At 40.1% G+C, this 19,198-nt stretch overlaps 1 protein-coding gene across 2 annotated transcripts in view; it reads right to left on the reverse strand.

Moving 5' to 3' along the window:
• Nucleotides 1–246: 246 nt before the first annotated feature.
• The window catches only part of CFAP97 (cilia and flagella associated protein 97), a 238,557-nt gene continuing 219,605 nt past the window's right edge, over nucleotides 247–19,198 (reverse strand). For both annotated transcript variants that reach the window (XM_029586592.1, XM_029586528.1), the window contains one exon: nucleotides 247–1,714. In XM_029586592.1, the coding sequence (XP_029442452.1) occupies nucleotides 1,593–1,714 (122 nt within the window). In that variant the 3' untranslated portion in view covers nucleotides 247–1,592. The remainder of the gene's footprint in view (nucleotides 1,715–19,198) is intronic.

The following is a 19,198-nucleotide window of genomic DNA, read 5'->3' on the forward strand; positions in this document are numbered from 1 at the left end:
AAAAGTATCAGAAAAAAGTAACTTAAGTGATGTCAGAAAATAAACATCTTTATCTTAGCTTTTACAAACAATTATTCAAACATTTATATGATTTAGGAATTTTGTAGTAAAGGCTTTTTTTAAAATTATTATTATAATAGCTGCACACTTTTCTAAAGAATAGCAAATCTATCCTGTAGCTCTAAATTTTTTCAGTATTTTACCAAACTGGGATCAATAATTTGAAAACATTTCTACTAGGGAAAAGGCAATTCCAAACCGTATTTAATAACTCTGAAAACTACTACTCCATCTCACAATTTTTTTTTCTCTCAAGCAGAGTTGACCAAATGGGAAAACAAAATACATTTTTCCAGTTATATATGAAGGTTTACTAACAGAATAAAATACAAAATTACATACAAATTGGTCAGAGGCAAATATATTTGCAATTATGTCTTACATTATTCTCATCTCACAATTTACAAAAGCAAGCAACATTCACAGCCTGAGAACACATTCATCACTATATCAAATAGGAGTTTTTAACTTTACCAAAAATAAACTGTCATACAAATATTTTACAGTACTTTAAGTCAAAGACACTACTATCATACAGTACATTACAGTTCCCATGTTCAAGAGCACAGAATCAAAGAAAAAATATACTTACCATGTACTCTGCAGATGTGCTCAGGGCTAACAGTAACACCCTGTAGTGTTGGTACTACTTTAATTCTTTAAGCTGCTCCCCTGGAAGCACCAGTTGGCCCATACTGACTCAGGTATCAGTACATCACATACAACATGAGCCAAATGAAGCTCATTCTATGTGAGGAAGCGTGACAAAACTCTGGGCATGGCTGCTCTCAAGAATTTGGGGAAATTGCAGGGGAGCTACAGAAAATTTCAGTTATAACTGAACATAAAATTGGCAATTGATACAGGGTGGTATTGCCATTTGGACTTTAGAAACTTTACACATTGGATGCTGGGCATAGCTTTCTTTTAACTAATGATTTGTTTGCGCTCATAATGGCAAACCAAGTAATATAGAACACATATCTGCTTTGAGTAAAGAAGCAAGCATGAACAATAGTTTAAGACAACATGCTTTATTTTTATTGTGGAGAGGAATTACTTTAAAAAAAGACATAGGGCCAAATTCAAATTTTTCATACAGGTTCTTCTCAGAGTTTTATTTGTTCTAAAAACCCCCAACTGGACAACGAGGGCTGTGTCAGTGAATAATGCCTCGACTGACTTAAAAAGAGTGAACAGTGCCCAAATCTTTGAAAGTTAAGCCATGTATAAGTGTATGCTGAGTACGATGGGAAATAGTTGCATTTGTTCCACCAGTATATTATAAATACAGCCATACCATGTAAATACATACTGGGACACAAAATACTGATTGAACAAATTGTTTCTTACACAAATGTATGTGTCAAATTACAACCAAAATTATAACACATTACAATGTACTTAATCACTGAAATATAGAATATTAAAATGCTGGTATAGTAATATGATCACAAACAGCAACAAAAGCAAGTCAATAGAAACCTGGCAAAATAGGTTACAAAAACATTTTAAAAGAAGTAAAGTGGAATTTACATCCAAGCTGCTCGGACATTTGAGCACTTCTTAGATGTCAGTAATGATGTACTGGATGAATCAGAACTTGGCCTTTCCATTCTACGCAAGTTTGAACTTGATGCTCTTTTAAGTGTTCCTATAAAATTAAAATGAAAAAAAAAAAAGAGAATGAACAGTAACATTTAAAAAAGATAATTACTTTTGCTTACGTTTTTAGAATGGATTGCAAAGATTCTTAGGTTTAGCATTTTTCAGTGCTTTGACTATTTTGGAATGAAGATCTACTATGGAAACTTGTGCAAAGGATTATGTCTGCCATGTTCATCCATGAAATAAGGATCAAACAAGTTGAAGGGGAAACCTTTTAATTGAACTAACTTAATACATCTGGTATTAAGTTTTCAACTATACTCCCTTCATAAGGTCAACGAAGAGACAAGTGGCATCGCCAAAAATTATATTTTGACAGGGCCCAGGATTAACATGGGTGGGCACTAGTCATAGGCATGGGTCGGATTTTCTAAGGGTTACGGGCATAACCCCGAGAATCCGCTCCTGCACGCGCCGAGCCTATTTTGCATAGGCCTGGGACGCGTGTATGTCCCAGGGCTTGAAAAAAGGGGCGTGGGCGGGGCGGTCAGGGGGCGATTTCGGAGCGGCCTCGGAGGGAACAGGGAAAGCCATCGGGGCTCTCCTAGGGCTCGGCGTGCGCAAGGTGCACAAGTGTGCACCCCCTTGTGCACGCCGATCCCGGATTTTATAACATGCGTGCGCATGTTATAAAATCGGGCATAGATTTGTGCGTGCCGGGTTGCGCGCACAAATCTACGCCCGCGCACAAGTGTTAAAACCTGGCCCATAGAATCTCCCAGTTTTGAGGACTCAGTACTGGGGATCAGATCAGTTCAGGGTCTCATCTATCTGTTCTGAAGCAGTGTTTGAATTCATCCCCCTTTTATACTTTTCAGACCAAATCTTGCTAGCACATGCACTTTTCTATTTTCTTTCCTCTCTGCATCTCAGCCACCATCCCACAATACTCAAACAGTAAGATATTATGAGTCATGTATGTCCTTGAAAACAGAAGCTTAATTTCCCTGCTTGGTAGCCCACTGTTCTAACCATTAGGCCACTATATATATCTAAGGGGCTCATCTCTAAACTAAAATGTTCCTCTGACTTGTTTAAGTGAAAGCAGTTTCTTGTAAAAAGTTATTTGTGCTCAAGCTAAAATATTTCTTTCTATACAGAATCAAGCTATAATATTTTCTTTCAGCTTAACTGAGCAAAGCAGCTTATTTCTAACCATAATATATTCCAAATCAATGCGGTTTCTCATATTTCTCTTGGCAGTGTTCCATTTTTACATGGCTTATGTGGAGGTGGGGGCTACTTTCATCCTATCTACATCAAAATGTCTTCACATTTACTGTCCCTGTAAACTACAATGAGCCCCTTAGATATATATAGTGGCCTAATGGTTAGAACAGTGGGCTACCAAGCAGGGAAATTAAGCTTCAAATCCTGCTTAGGGGGTAATATTCAATTGGTGTACTTTTGGCTCATTGCCTATGTTAACTGGATCAGGATCTGAGCTCTGCATAAAGGTCACCAAAGCTAAGAAAAATATCTGCTTTTATTGGAGGTGGTGAACTATAACTGGTAATTTTTTTGGCTGAATTCAACTACAGAGATCTTACTTTGAAGGGGGATATTTTTTATTAATAGCTTTTTTGTTTTTTTTAGTTTCTTAGGCTTTTTTTTTTTTTAATTACCTTTAGAAAGAAAGAGTAGAAGGGAAGGGGTTCAATTTTAACTTTATAGAATAGCCCTCTAATTAGGGCATTGGACTACACAGAGTCACCTAACCTTGGCTGGCAGAGTGTAACACGGAAGTAAATTTAGATAAATTTAATTATTGTGGAATCAAAACACTTAAGTAGAGAAGGGAAGGGGAGCAAGATGGCCGCCATATGAGAAGCAGATAAAGAGCTCTCTCTACGCTTGTTCCTGGAAATTTATAATACCTTGGTTAATTTTCCCTTCTTGAAAATCTATAATGCCTCACACGAAGCGTAAAGCTCGTTTGAAAGAAAATATAATCTTAAAAGAAGAAGGCAGTCAGCAGGCAAAGATCGAGAGTTTTTTTGATCTTACCCCAAAAACGCCGGGAGTGAAGACCGTGGAGGGAGAGACCCAGGAGCTCGGGTCGACTCCCATGGTCGAAGAAATCTCACTCAGCCCCTGGGGCTCCAGAAATGCCACCGCTCCCGGGAGGTCAGACAAGAGCAGAGGGGGAGGAAACATCGCGAGACTCGCAGGAGGAGAGGAGCGAGCAAGCCCTCCCCCCCCCAATCGGCCCGACGGAGATAGCGAGGAGATGGCGTTTAGAGGAGTTGGAAGAGCAATGGAGGGATTGGCTACCTCCACCCCGTTACCCCAAAGAGCTTTGCCGGCGCGGGACAACGTAGGAGAAACAGCACTCCAAGATCTGGTAAAGTTACAAACAAAACCTGTATTTTCTCTTCAAAAGCCTCCCGTGGTTACTTTAGACACTTTATGGAATGCACTGGTTTCAATCGAATCTGCTGTTACTACCTTGACTCAGGCTTTTCTAGACTCTAACAAAAGAGGTTTAAACATTGAAAAAGTGGTGAAAGTTCAACAGGAAAAAGTGGAGAAACTCGAGGAAAAGATTACTAAAATGGGAAAAGTACAAGAGACCTTAATAAAAGCTGAGGTAAATGCTGAAAGAAAATTTGAAAATATAGAAAACTCACTCCGCTATTTAAATCTTCGATTTGTGAATTTCCCTGTAGTGAAGAGATTAAATCCAGTTGAAATGTTAAAGGAATATATGTTAGAATCTTTAAAGATACCCAAAGAAATTACACCGGTTGTTACAAAAGCATTTTTTGTTTCTAAGAAATCTGTGATAGCTACGGGAGAAGAAGAGGAAGCACAACATTCTTTGCAGCAATCTTTGAACACCACTGATTTGATCGAGATATCATTACACACTGAGATTAAGACAAGAGAAACATTACTGGCCACTTTTGCTTTCGAACAGGATAGAAACCTTGTTTTAAAGTTCTTCTTTAGAAATAGAACTGTTCAATATTATGGTCAATCTGTGTGGATATACCCGGACATTGTCTGTTCTACGCAAGAGCGAAGGAGAAAGTTTTTGCTTATGAGATTAGAAGCGCAAAATCTTGGTGCCAGTATTATGTTGAGATACCCTTGTAAATGTCTTCTAAGATATCTGGAAAATAAATATATCTTTTATGAACCTGATCAATTAAGGGGGTTCTTAGATGGTAAAAGTGGTAGTGCTGTACCCTAAGTAAGAAAATAGGGGAAGTGTTTCTCAATGTCGGTTTACTCCTAATATTGATGTAATACATAGTAATGGAGCTTCATTATTGTTTATGTACACTTTGCTCCCTATATTTCCTTAGTTCAGAGATCTGAGACTAATGTGTATTACTATTGGATAATCTTTTTCTTTTTATGTGTATAATTTGAATGGATCTCTTAATACTTGTTTTGATATATGATGTAAATATATCTGAAAATTGCATAAATAAAAAATTTTTAAAAAACACGTAAAGTTCAAGAGAAGTTTAATTAGTACTACATAGTAGATTCTTCAAGTAATTAATTTTCAGGATAAAAGAGAAGTACTGCTTGGTATCAGAAAGAGGAGTGAGAGCAAGTAAATTAGCTCATTTTGTGTTTCCTGCAAATAGAAAAATTTAAGCAAATTTCTTGTGAGCTGATTGGTAGCATTATATTGTGGTAAAAATGTCTAATTACTCTGGTTTTCTTTTATACTTTCAGCAACAGAAGTCTACAAAAGAAACAACCCAATCCTACATACCTCAGATTTATAAATATATTTTGCAGTCTGAAAGAGTAAGATAAGGCACTTAATACTTCCAAGCATCAAGTGAGCATTCAAACAGGGTCGCAAGCAGGGACTCTGAATGTAGAGGTGTAAGTTAGATTCCACAGGTTAGCTAATTTTACCTCCTGGATAGTTTAGGAAAGGGTAGGGACTTTGGCAGGTTTTACTCATGTCTTTCAACAGTACCAAAAGGTACCGGCAAATGAAGGATGGCTGGGAAACACTGTATCACCAGAGCTGTTGCCGCTGTTACTAGTTCCTACTGCTGTCCAGACAGATGTCCTGATCCACAGTGAGGAACCGGTTCAGTGTGAAAGATGTCTTTAGATCGACTCCCTCAGGAAAGAGGTGGCAGAATTCAGTGAGAAAGTGGCCAGTCTGAGAAGCACTCAGGAGAATGAGGCATCTAAGATGGAGAACTCAAGCAGAATGGAAGGTGAAATTGGGTCCATGAGATGACAGCTAAATCCAGATTACTACAGCTACTAGACCCTACACCATGGCTTGGATTTCCTTGAACTAAAAAACCAGTATGCAGCCCTGGAAGTGGAGGAGGAGATATCCTATGATGAGGAGGAACCAGACATGCAAACCCCAAAGCTGCAGACACAGCAATCATTGCACCTAGGAGGTGGAGACTAGTTGTTGGTGATTCATTTCTGAAGGGCACAGACATATCATTCCTCGAAGTGTCTGCCAGATGCCAAAATTCAAGACATTATGGAGAGATTGATGAAAATCCTCAAGTCTACTGACCACTATCCGATGCTGCTCAACCATGTTGGCACGAAAAATACTGGTAGCACCACACAGATTATTATCAAAAGTGACTTCATGGCTCTGGGAGAGATGTGTAAAGCAGATAAGAGCATAGGTAATATTCTCAGTCCTTCCAGTCAAGATTAAAGGTCCAGGCAAGGAAGCTCGCATTCTGGAAATAAATGAATGACAGCACAGATGGTGTTGATGTGAGCATTTTGGCTTCCTGAATTATGGAATGTTTCAAGGATTGTTGAATAGAGATGGGATCCACTTGTCAAAGAAGGGGCACAGCATCTTTCAACACAGAATGGCAAACTACTGATAAGGACTTTAAACTAAAATCATCAGGAATGGGCAAACAAAACCCAAAGGGAAGTAAAACATTAAATACTTATACAGAAATGGGAAAAAGGGGCAATATCTGGAAAGCTATGCCAATAGTATGGGGAATAAAGTCCCAGATCTAGAGGCAGACATAGAAGAAGCTGATTTAGATATAGTAGCTGTCATGGAGACCTGGTACATGGAAAGCCATGACTGGGATATAGTAATACCGGGCTACAATCTATTCAGGAAGGACAGGATAGGAAGGAAAGAAGGGAGGGAGGAGACATGGCATTATATTTAAAGAATATTAAAGCATCAGAATTGCTGGGCTTACAAAGTAAAGAGGAGTTACTGTGGGTTAATCTGGAAAGAAGGAATGGAACATCTGTTTATATTGTTGTAATACATAAACTTCTATCAGAGACTGAGGGGATGGATAGAGATTTAATGATGGATATTCACAGGATTTCTCTGAAAGGGGAGATACTACTGCTAGGGGATTTCAATCTACCAGATGTTGACTGGGACATCCCGGCTGCAGTATCTTCTAGAAGCAGGGATATCCTGGATTCTCTGCAAGAAGAACCGTTTTGCCAACTGGCAACGGAACCCATATGGGATGGGGCAATACTAGATCTGGTACTTACCAACGAGGACAGTACTTCTGATGTTGTAGTGGATGATCAATTGGGATCCAGTGACAACCAGATAGTGTGGTTCAATATTAGAATGCAAGAGATGAAGGTTCATTCTAAGGCAGGTGTCCTAGCTTTCAGGAAACTAACTTTCTTTTCCTATCCCACTAACAACTCAAGGAGTTGGATTTCAGCAAGGCCTTTGACATGGTTCTGCATAGGCGATTTATAAATAAATTGAGCACTTTTGGTATGGGACCTAGAGTGATTGACTGGGTTAGAAACTGGCTGAGTGGGAGGAAACAAAGGGTAGTGGTAAATGGAGTTGTTTCTGAGGAGGGGGGTGTTACTAGTAGTGTGCCTTAGGAACTGGTCCTTTGCAACATTTTTGTGAGTGACACAATGGAAGGATTTGTCAGGGAAGGTTTGTCTTTTTGCTGATGATACCAAAATCCTTAACAGACTGGACAGCCAGGAAGGTGTGGAAAACATGAGGTAGCAACTAGCAAAGCTCAAGGAATGGTCTAAGGTCTGGAAGCTAAGATTTAATGCTAAAAAATGCATATAGGGAGTTACAGTAGTCGAGAGAAGAGAAGATCAAGGATTGGAGTACAGTTCTGAAATCAATGTGATCAAGGAAAGGCTACAGATGTCACAGAAGCTGCAATTTGGCAAATGAACTCTTAAAATATGAGATATATGGGGTTTCATTGATAGCTTGGAGTTACCTAGCTAATGGACTTTCTTTGATATGGAAAGTGTCTGATTATCAAATACAAAGGAGTAAGGAATGTCATATTTAATGCAGTGGCCCAAGATAAACTCGGTTTTGTTAATATTGAGGGCGAAGTGGTTATGAGACTACCAGTTTTTGATAGTGGAAAGATAGAGGGAAACATATTGGATTGTAATGGTCCATGAAGATTGTACAGGTAGGAAAAACTGAATATCATCAATGTAGATCTTATAAGTGAGTTCTAGCAGAAAAGCAGACGACAGAGGAAATAAGTAAATGAAGAAAACAGACGAGAGGGCTGAGCCCTGTTGATTATAGGGTGCCATGCTGATGAAGACTAGGCGATTCTAATCTGTTGAGAACAGCTGGTCAGTTAAGAATTGAACCAGGAGAGAACTGATCCTGTGATGCCAGCTTCAGAGAAAAGTAAAAGTAGAATGTGTAGAAGAATGAGAATGTAACAAGTACTAGAGTCAAAGCCTCTTAAGCTTGTGTCAAAGCTAGAAAGTAGAAGCATTTCTGTGTTATGGTGGGCTGAAAACCAAATTGATATTGACCAATTAATGAATGATTGTTTAAGAATTCAGTAAGCTGGTGCAGGACACAGGATTCACTAACATTAGTGAGAAAAGCGAGGGAGGAGATAAGCCTGAAACTCGTAGATTTGAACTATCCAAAGCGTTATGTTTCAATAATGGTCTGGACAATAGATTTATTTTTTTTTAAAGTTGTGAAGGAAGCATGCCTGAATAGAGGGAGAGATTAGTTATTTCACTGGTAGGCTCTAGAATTTTAGATACTTTCAGAAGGGGAATGGAACAAGGATTTAGAGGGGAGGAGGTAGAGCTCATCTTGTTGATGACGGTTAATATCGCAAGGGAGTAAACCTGCTCAATCTGACCAGAGGTTGAGGCTCACACAGGCTGGAGGAGGCGCATATGGAAGAAAGAGAGGAAATGGTAGAGATTTTATTTTTAAGAAATGTGGCATATGTTTTGCAAGCATTTGAAGTAGAATCAGAGAATTGTGACAATGTACACTCTGAAAGGGACTGACAATTTAGAAACAATGTAGAACAGTTCTCTTTGCTTTTGAATAACTGTATTGATACAGTTGAAAAAATAAATTTTATTTGCTATGTTTGTGGCTGTCCTATATTGGGAGAGTAATTCACAATATGAGCTATGATTGAGACAGGTAGGGTTACGTTTCCATCTGTCTTTGGCTCTACGGAGAGTTTGTTTCTGACTTAAGAGTGACTGAGTGAACCATTTGGCTCTTCTAGAGCAACTAGAACTAAATAGCTTAAGGGGGTAAGATTGTTAGTAAATTCTGAATTGTAATGTGCCAATTAGACACCATCTGGTCCAGAGAGTCACGAGAGTCATCAGGTAGTGATAAATGGAGATGTTCTTTAAATATTGTAGAATCAATGTAAGCACAGTTAAAGATAGGGAATTTTTTTGTTGTGGACCAGGAGATTAAGTTTAAAATACATTTGTAGTGATCAAAAAAATGGTTTGAGTAGGGTACTCTACTAATAGATAAATCTGCAGTATTTAAGGTGAACCTGGAGGGATTTAAGAGGAGCAAATCCAAGGTGCTTTCAGCTCTGTGAGTGGGAGAGTCAATTACATGGTGCCACCCCTATGCTTACAGTAGCTCAATAAAAGCAGTACAAGCAGAAAGGGTTGAGTGGAGTTTACATGCAAGTTAACGTCACCTAACAATGGGCTGGATTTTAAAAAGGTTAGGCGAGTAAAGCCCCGGGACGCGTGTAAGTCCCGGGGCTTTACTAAAGGGGCGGGGTCAGAGGCTTGCAGCTGTGCTTGGGATCACGCGCCGGCAGGTGCCAAAGGTAAATAAAAATTTTGGGGGGGGTTAGAATAAGGCTAGGGGGAAGGGAAGTTCAATTTTGGAGCAGCCTGGGAGGGAACGGGGGAAGGCAGCGCAGCTCGGCTTGTGCAAGATGCATAATTGTGCACCTCCTTGTGCACACCGACCCCTGATTTTATAATATGCGTGCGCATATGTAGGCTGCGCGCACGCGATTCTTTTAAAATCTACCCCAATATGTTTAATTTTCTGGGTCAATGGATGTGTTAGCAATGCATTCAAAGTATGGAGAGCTGTTAAGTTGAAGTAGCCAAGGTGGGCGGTATGATAAAGGTTCATGCGTTTTGATGATTTTATTTATTTATTTACTGGTTTTATATACCGTCATTCGGTGTAGCCATCATAAAGGTTTACAACAGTAAAAAATACAATAAGATAAATACAATAAAACCAAAATACATAAAATTACATTGGCGTATAATAATATTTCAAATGGAGGGGGAGAAGATGTGGGATTATAGACTAGATTAAGCTCTTTCTAAAAAAAAAAAAAAAAGAGAGAGAGAGAGAGAACGAGTCCACCCGCTGTTCTCTAGTGACGTGACTGAGAAAAGTACTGATAATCATCAGGACAGCATTGGTTTAAAAGGGGAATGTCACTAGATGTGCACCATGATTCAGTAATACAAAGGCAGTTTACACTGGAGTTACTCAATAAATTGGGTATAATGGGGGCTTTCTTTGATAGTGAGCAAGCATTAATTAGTAGTATGGTAAGAGCCATTGTGACAGGAATGAGTTTTTGAATGGAGATTGGAATCTGGACCAATGCTGATCTCATTTGATGAATTGGTTGTTATCTGGTAGAGAGGGTTCCATAGCAGCCATGGCCTGTGATGACTAACATCTCCATGATTTCTAAGGGTGTAGGGACGATCAACAAAAGGTGAATTCCACAAAGAATCAAGAGAGGGAAAAGTTCCACAGGCAAGGGCACAGATGCGCATGAAGATGTGCACAAATCAGCAGGTTCTTTTGTTGTGCTCATTGTACGCATGACAATAGGTGACTTTTTCAACTAGACAAAGTGAAACAAGAATATTTTGAAGGGGATAAGGTGAGTCGCATATTGGCAAGGAAGTTGAAAGAAAGTGGTACAGAACCAGATTTTAAAAATTAAGGATAGAGCAGGAAAGATGATTTTTGAAAATGGTGTTATTAGTGCCCACTTTTTCCAGTTCTACCAAGAACTTTATTCTAAACAGATGGATGTTGTATTGGAGGATATAGAGGGGTATTTAGGTGCGGTTTCTCTCCCATGGGTGGAAGATGAGCAACAGAGGAAATTACATAAGGAGATAACAGATTTGAGGTGAGAAAAGTAATTAAGGAATTAAAAAAGTGAAATCTCCAAGCGTAGATGGTTTTTCAGCAAGATGAGTTTGATTATTGCAGCTTCCCTGGCAGCTATATTTAACTCATTGTTACTGGATAATGATATAGCAGAAGATTCTAACAGGGCAGGGATTACAGTACTGGGAAATCCAGGTAGGGATTAGACGCTATGTGGGTCTTATAGACCTATTTCTCTATTAATTTAGACCTGAAGATTTTAGCTAAAATTCGGTGGCACCAGGGTTGTTTCATCCAGATCAGAAGAGTTTTGTGCTAGATAGATTGGTGTCTGATAATGTACAGAGGGTAATTACCTTGGTTTGGTGGGCCCAACATTAGCAGCTCCCTTCAGTACTGTTAATGATGCCAAAAAGGCTTTTGATATGGTGCATTGGGACTATTTATTTAAATCAGAAATAGTAATCCCCAGTAGAGAAGAGCAACAGGTTCTTACAGCCTTCCAAAAAGACATAACATTTTGGCAGATACGGTATGAAATCATTGGTAGGGGTAGGACATCTAGGCAAAGAACAGAGTTTAGCCTGGTATGCTCTTGTCTTGTGAATAGAATAATTGCCAAAGGAATTTAAATTGTAATTCTCTCAAATCAACATTCTCGGTAATGTGAGCTATATGTGTGAAACAATACTGTATATCCTTAAAGGTCAATGAAAGGGTTAAGCCTCCAGACCAATGCACTAGAATTTCTGAAAAATCACTCTTAACTGCAAAAGTCCTAAGCACCCTTGAAAATTTGGCATATGAGAGATTCCCAAACAGTTTGTCTAGGAAAAGCTCCTCTACCTTCAACCAATGTTTTGATGGGAAGTTGGCAGGACCTGTAGTATTAAGATATTTTCTTATCTGTAGATAAGCGAAAAAATTTGCGTGTGGAAGATCAAATTTCGCTTGCAATTCTTGGAAGCTGTGTAATTCATTGGAATTAGTAGGAAACAGATGATAGATATGTGTTAATTCTTTCTGAGCCCAATTGACAAATATTTTATTCTCCTCCCTGGGGGGGAACTGAGGACTCCCGCAAATAGCCAAAAATGGAGAGTTTCCCCGAGAGACCCAAATATTTGCATAAATAGTTCCACGCCAGCCTGTAGGAAAGTAATAATTAGATAGTGTTGAAATTCAAATGGAATTTGTGGATTATTAAGTTGTAATAAAGAAAACAAGGACCTGTTTCCAAACGGGGGAAAAATGGGAGGTCCTCAATATCCAGTCTCCTAAATGCCTTAATATACAAGCGAGATTGTATTTTTTGAGTACTGGCATCGGACGGACGGCATGCAGGAGGTCGCTCCCGGACCCCTGCTGGACTTTTGGCAAGTCTTGTGGGGGTCAGGAGGCCCCCCCCCCCCAAGTTGGCCAAAAGTCCCTGGTCCAATGGGGGTCCCGGAGCGACCTCCTGCACTCCGGCCGTCCGATGCCAGTACTCAAAATGGCGCCGATAGCCTTTGCCCATACTATGTCACAGGGGCTACCGGTTCCATTGGTCAGCCCCTGTCACATGGTAGGAGCACAAGATGGCGCCGATGACCATGTGACAGGGGCTGACCAATGGCACCGGTAGTCCCTGTGACAAAGGCTATCGGCGCCACGATGAAACCGGCACCGAGGGTGTGAGAGTGCAGGGAATGGCTCCCAGACTCCCCGCTGGACCACCAGGGGGTTTTGGTAAGTCTTGGGGGGGTCAGGAGGGTGGGGGGGTTGTAGTTAATTTTAATTTTAGCTGGGACACGAATAGAAATCGCCGTATTAACGCATCGGGGCGCCATACGGCCAAATGCAACGTATCTGCTCCCCGACGAATCTGAATCACAAATGCAACGTATGGTGTCCCTCTGCACATCCCTACCCCTTTGTTTGCAGGTAATGTCCTGTTTACTTTGGCAGATCATGAGCAGTCTTATTCCCCCACTATTGGCTGAATGAAAGCGGTTCGGTAAGATTTCAGGATATAAAATTAATGTAGATAAATCGGAATTACTTAACATTTTCCCTTTCAGAGGATCAAGTGGCCCATATTAAGACTAGTTTCCCATTCAAGATAGTTAAACATGGGGTGAAATATTTGGGTGTAAAAAATTGGCTCTGATTTAAAAGACTTGTTTAATTTGAATTATGAAGTTATGAGGAAGTTGGATGCTGATCTGCAACATGGGAGAGGAGAGATTTAACATGGCTAGGTAGAATTACCACTATAAAAATGAATATTTTGCCCCTGATCTGTTATCTGCTCCAAACTCTACTTCTATTCATTTCAGAGGCTTGCATTGCTTTATGGCAATGCAAACTCTCACTTTATTTGGAAGAGAAGGCTGTCTAGGTTGCCAAGAAGAGTGATGTACCTAGCTAAGGATTGGGGTGAGGTGGAGTAGGGGATGGGAGTATTGAGTTTACAATGGTTATATGTGGAAGCTCTGATCAATGATATACTAGATTGGCATAAAGGGGGTGGAAGCAAGAGATGGATTTGTATGGAACAGGTGATGTTGACTAATATCCATCAGAAGTTATGGGTTGGTTGCCTAAATGGGTGAGATTTTTACCCAGTGTGAGACCTACGGTTATAGCTTTAACACTCAAAATACGGGATAAATGGAAGATTCAACTGACTGGGGATAAGAGATATTTTTATAGGACATCATTCCATTTTAGTAGGGAATTTATTCCAAGGTTTACAACAGACACTTCAATAAGGTGGAGAGAAAAAGAGATGTTCTAGGCTGCAACATTTGTGTGATGGGAAACAGATTATGGATTTTTCTACAGTACAGCGGGTTTTTGCTCTTCCAGATGTGGATTATTTTTACTTTCAAGTTGGCCATTTTTTTAAGGAAGGAAGGAAGAGATGGAAGATCCGATTAGAGCAAAATCTCTCTTTGAAGGGTAATGTGGACAAGCTAATATAGTGAGTGATACGAGGGATAGCAAAAATTTACTGCTTGTTAAATGGAGAGTTAAAACAACCCCTACACATTTTGGCATGGGAGAGGGATTTAGGGTGCCCTTTAGGATATAAGGTATGGGATTTGTGTTTTACTTATGTGAAAAAGATCTATATCGGCAAATACTGTTGAAAATAATAGTAAATTATTTTGTTGGTATATGACTCCTGTCCACCTTCATATACTGTATCCTGACTTAATCCTAGAGAGAGTGTGAGGAGCAAGGAACTTTTTATCATCATATATGGTGGGAATGTTCAGAAATTGAGAAATTCTAGGACAAAATAATACAGTTTTTGCATGACATCTTGGGTAAAAAGATTCCCAAAGAACCAATATTGTTCTTATTAAATATATCAACTTTTGAATGTGATACCTGATTTATTCGTTTCCCAAATCATTTTGGCTGCTAGATTTGAGGTGGCCTATTACTGGAAGAAGCTCTCAGCTCCCTCCTTGACAGGAGTATGTCAACAATTATAAAAAGTTTACTATATGAGTAAATTAACTGCATTGAAGAGGAAACAATTGGTAACTTTGAAGTCCAGGTTAAAGAGTTCTGGGATGCCTTGATTCAACTCCTGTCGGGGTATGATTATCAACACTTGATTTCTTTGCTTCGGTGTTTACTGAAGAGGATGTTGGGGAGGTACCCATAATGGAGAAGGTTTTCATGGGTAATGATTCAGATGGACTGAATCAAATCACGGTGAACCTAGAGGATGTGGTGGGCCTGATTGACAAACTGAAGAGTAGTAAATCACCTGGACCGGATGGTTTACACCCCAGAGTTCTGAAGGAACTAAAAAATGAAATTTCAGACCTATTATTAAAAATTTGTAACTTATCATTAAAATCATCCATTGTACCTGAAGACTGGAGGATAGCAAATGTAACCCCAATATTTAAAAAGGGCTCCAGGGGCGATCCGGGAAACTACAGACCGGTTAGCCTGACTTCAGTGCCAGGAAAAATAGTGGAAAGTGTACTAAACATCAATTTCATAGAACATATAGAAAGACATGGTTTAATGGAATAAAGTCAGCATGGCTTTACCCAGGGCAAGTCTTGCCTTACAAATCTGCTTCACTTTTTTGAAGGAGTTAATAAACATGTGGATAAAGGTGAACCGGTAGATATAGTATACTTGGATTTTCAGAAGGCGTTTGACAAAGTTCCTCATGAGAGGCTTCTAGGAAAAGTAAAAAGTCATGGGATAGGTGGTGATGTCCTTTCGTGGATTGCAAACTGGCTAAAAGACAGGAAACAGAGAGTAGGATTAAATGGACAATTTTCTCAGTGGAAGGGAGTGGACAGTGGAGTGCCTCAGGGATCTGTATTGGGACCCTTACTGTTCAATATATTTATAAATGATCTGCAAAGAAATACGACGAGTGAGATAATCAAATTTGCAGATGACACAAAATTGTTCAGAGTAGTTAAATCACAAGCAGATTGTGATAAATTGCAGGAAGACCTTGTGAGACTGGAAAATTGGGCATCCAAATGGCAGATGAAATTTAATGTGGATAAGTGCAAGGTGATGCATATAGGGAAAAATAATCCATGCTATAATTACACAATGTTGGGTTCCATATTAGGTGCTACAACCCAAGAAAGAGATCTAGGTGTCATAGTGGATAACACATTGAAATCGTCGGTGCAGTGTGCTGTGGCAGACAAAAAAGCAAACAGAATGTTGGGAATTATTAGAAAGGGAATGGTGAATAAAACGGAAAATGTCATAATGCCTCTGTATCGCTCCATGGTGAGACCGCACCTTGAATACTGTGTACAATTCTGGTCGCCGCATCTCAAAAAAGATATAATTGCGATGGAGAAGGTACAGAGAAGGGCTACCAAAATGATAAGGGGAATGGAACAACTCCCCTACGAGGAAAGACTAAAGAGGTTAGGACTTTTCAGCTTGGAGAAGAGACGACTGAGGGGGGATATGATAGAGGTGTTTAAAATCATGAGAGGTCTAGAACGGGTAGATGTGAATCGGTTATTTACTCTTTCGGATAGTAGATAGTAGAAAGACTAGGGGGCACTCCATGAAGTTAGCATGGGGCACATTTAAAACTAATCGGAGAAAGTTCTTACTTAGGGAATAGCCACTGCTATTAAGTGCATCAGTAGCATGGGATCTTCTTAGTGTTTGGGTAATTGCCAGGTTCTTGTGGCCTGGTTTGGCCTCTGTTCGAAACAGGATGCTGGGCTTGATGGACCCTTGGTCTGACCCAGCATGGCAATTTCTTATGTTCTTATCTCAAAATAGTGTTAAAGTTGAAGTATGACATGTGGTTTGTTTTGGATTATGGACCTTTTGTTTGGAGGTCTGATAATATTTTATTGGTTGAGAATAAAAAATTTCAAATTGAAAAAAAAAACTCCATCTTCCCATAATTGAGCCCTTGTCTCTCCAACGTCTAAACACAGGAGAAAAAGTATAGCTAGAGATGCCTGGGTTTTTATATCTAGGAGCTAGCAGAGCAAAGGCCTATTATCCATGCCTAAAATGAATTAACGTCTCCAAATTTGCAAAGTATGCGCCAGAATAGGACAATCTCTGCACATTTTCCTGCTGATTGAAGTGGTAGAGGGAAAAATGAGCAAGGTGGTAGCACTAACCTCAAATCTACTCCTGTTCCATCGAAAACTACCCAGTATCATAACAGAACCAAAACATCAAACATCCCAATCTGGCCACCCAACAGTAAATTCTGAAGTTAGGTAATGCCATACCCCTTTGCCGTTTAGGGAGCCAGAGCATGCTTAATTTAATCCTGGCTTGCTTCCAAACAAACCTAGTTATCTAGCTATGCAAATCCATGAATTCTCAATCTCACCAAATATAGCATCGCATAGTGAACATTTAATTTATGACACTTTTTCTTCTGAAAGTAATATTTATTCAGTAGCAAAGATGATGCTCTCTCTTAACAGCAGAAAACTCCACATGGTTTTTTAATTCAGTTTAGCAGAAAAGCCTGGAAAGAACAGAATTTTAATGCCCTTAAAGGTGAGCTCACCCAACTCTGGCACAGCACTGAAGATTTCCTTCTATCATCAAAATTGTGAAGTATAATAATCACTGCTTGGGGTTGAGTCCCCCTTTCTGAGGCCAGTGCCAGGGTCCAATGAGCATGATCAACTTTATTAACTCCTTTGGCAGGCATGGATGCTAGCAGTTCCAGCAATCATTGTGCAAAGAATTTGACCACATCATTACCTTTGTTTTTTTCTGCTAAGCCTAGCACCCGAATGCTGTATCTCCATGACTGACTTTCAATGATACTGATTTTTTCTAAAACAGAGCAGTGACTTCTTTCTAGCTTTTTCAAGTTCGCGCTGAGAGAAGCAACAGTCATTTCCAGGTCTGTGATCTTCCCTACAGTTTCCTCAAGCCGCATTGAGTTTTCTTGAATAGATTCAACCAATTGTACATCCTTCTGTACAACGCCACCTAATCTGGCATCCAATTTATTAGAAATCTTTTCAGTTAATTTTTTCATGAGGCTTTATAAATAGGCAGTCTTATTCCCAGCATCAGAATGGTCAACCCCAGTATCCTCATCAGAAGCAGAGTCCTCTATGTGGCTCATCCATTCATGTTAGACCTTTCGTTCATTTTCTTAAGTTTAATACGCTGATCCACCCAAAGTGAAGGTATCAATTGCTTGTCCACCTCTTTAGAAAACGATACAATGATAGCCGTGGTCCCAAGATGAAAGAAAATCCATTTTTAAATGAAATTTAGTAGGAGCCCAGTCAGGTAGCTTCCTTCCCCTTCAGAACATATTCACAAGCCCGTGATTATGTTAAATTTGATTGCATTGTGATTAATGCTTAGTAGCCCCTCCACAGTAACTCACTGTACAGACTGTGCATTCCACTGGATTACATCTAAAGTAGCTGCCCCACTCATCAATTCTAGGACCAGCTGTTCCATGAAATCATGTATGGCATCTAAAAGCTTAACTTCTCAAGCACAAGGTTGTAGGATGACTGCTGAAGTTGTTGGTGGCACCAGAAAATTTGCTGTTGCCATGTGACTTAAAAACAAGAATTTTGAAATGCTCCAACAGAATTATATCCAACTTCTCCAGCTTGTTGGCAGGGAGGTATAGGGGATGTTGGGCAAAGATAGAAAAAGAAAGGGGATCCAGAACTGTTGAGAGGTGTGCAGCAAATAACTGCCTAGAATACCATATCTGAGGGGTTAGGGTACAAGTGTCCATCAGGGAGCTGGGCGCTAATGCTGCATGCCACCGATGTAATGGCACAAGCCCTCCTTAGCTCCACTTGGCTAGCCAGGCTAGTCATGTTATCCAATGAGGACACCCGCACTATCTCCCCCAGACAGCTTGACAAAAGGCCTGAGGAAAGCAAGGGAATACTAGACAGGGAAGGGGGAAGAGTGTGGGTCAAGGGGATGCTGGGCAGGGAGATGAGCAGGAAGGGGGGTCATTACAGTACATTAAATGTTTTATCACCATCCATTCTTGCCAATGTGGTTAGCATATGTATTTTTTTAATTTCAAAGTTTTATCTATCTGGCTCTGGTCTGGCTGCAGCAGTCAGCAACAGAAGAGGAAATGTTGGGCATCAGTGGCACCAGACCAGGGCTGACTTTCATGAGGCTTCGTCGAAGCCTCAGGAGGGAGGCAGTAGCAGAGCAATACAAGTGGCCACGTGACAGACCAGTGGCTCTCAGCTTCCAGAAAAGTCAAGCGGGGCTATGGAAGTCACCACGCCAGATGAAGGGAAAGCTGAGGTAGCAGCTGCAGGCAGTGATGAGGAGCAAGGCCCCACTGAGTTTAGAGGACAAAGGGAGAGCAAGTAGTGGCAAAAAGATGAGCCATGTACTAGGAATGCTACTTGTTTCCGGCTTGAACATGCCTTCTTCTGTTTCACTTCTGTGGCTGTACCTTCTGCCTAAAGGAAAAAATAGAAGGGGGTGGGAACAATCCCATGTCAGGACAGGAGTCAGAAGCAGGAAAGCAATCAGCAGAGGATTGCTGCAATAGCTGGCAAGCTGTCCAGACGTTAGTGA

The sequence above is a fragment of the Rhinatrema bivittatum genome, chromosome 1 (assembly GCF_901001135.1).
Source record: "Rhinatrema bivittatum chromosome 1, aRhiBiv1.1, whole genome shotgun sequence".
NCBI lineage: Eukaryota > Metazoa > Chordata > Amphibia > Gymnophiona > Rhinatrematidae > Rhinatrema > Rhinatrema bivittatum.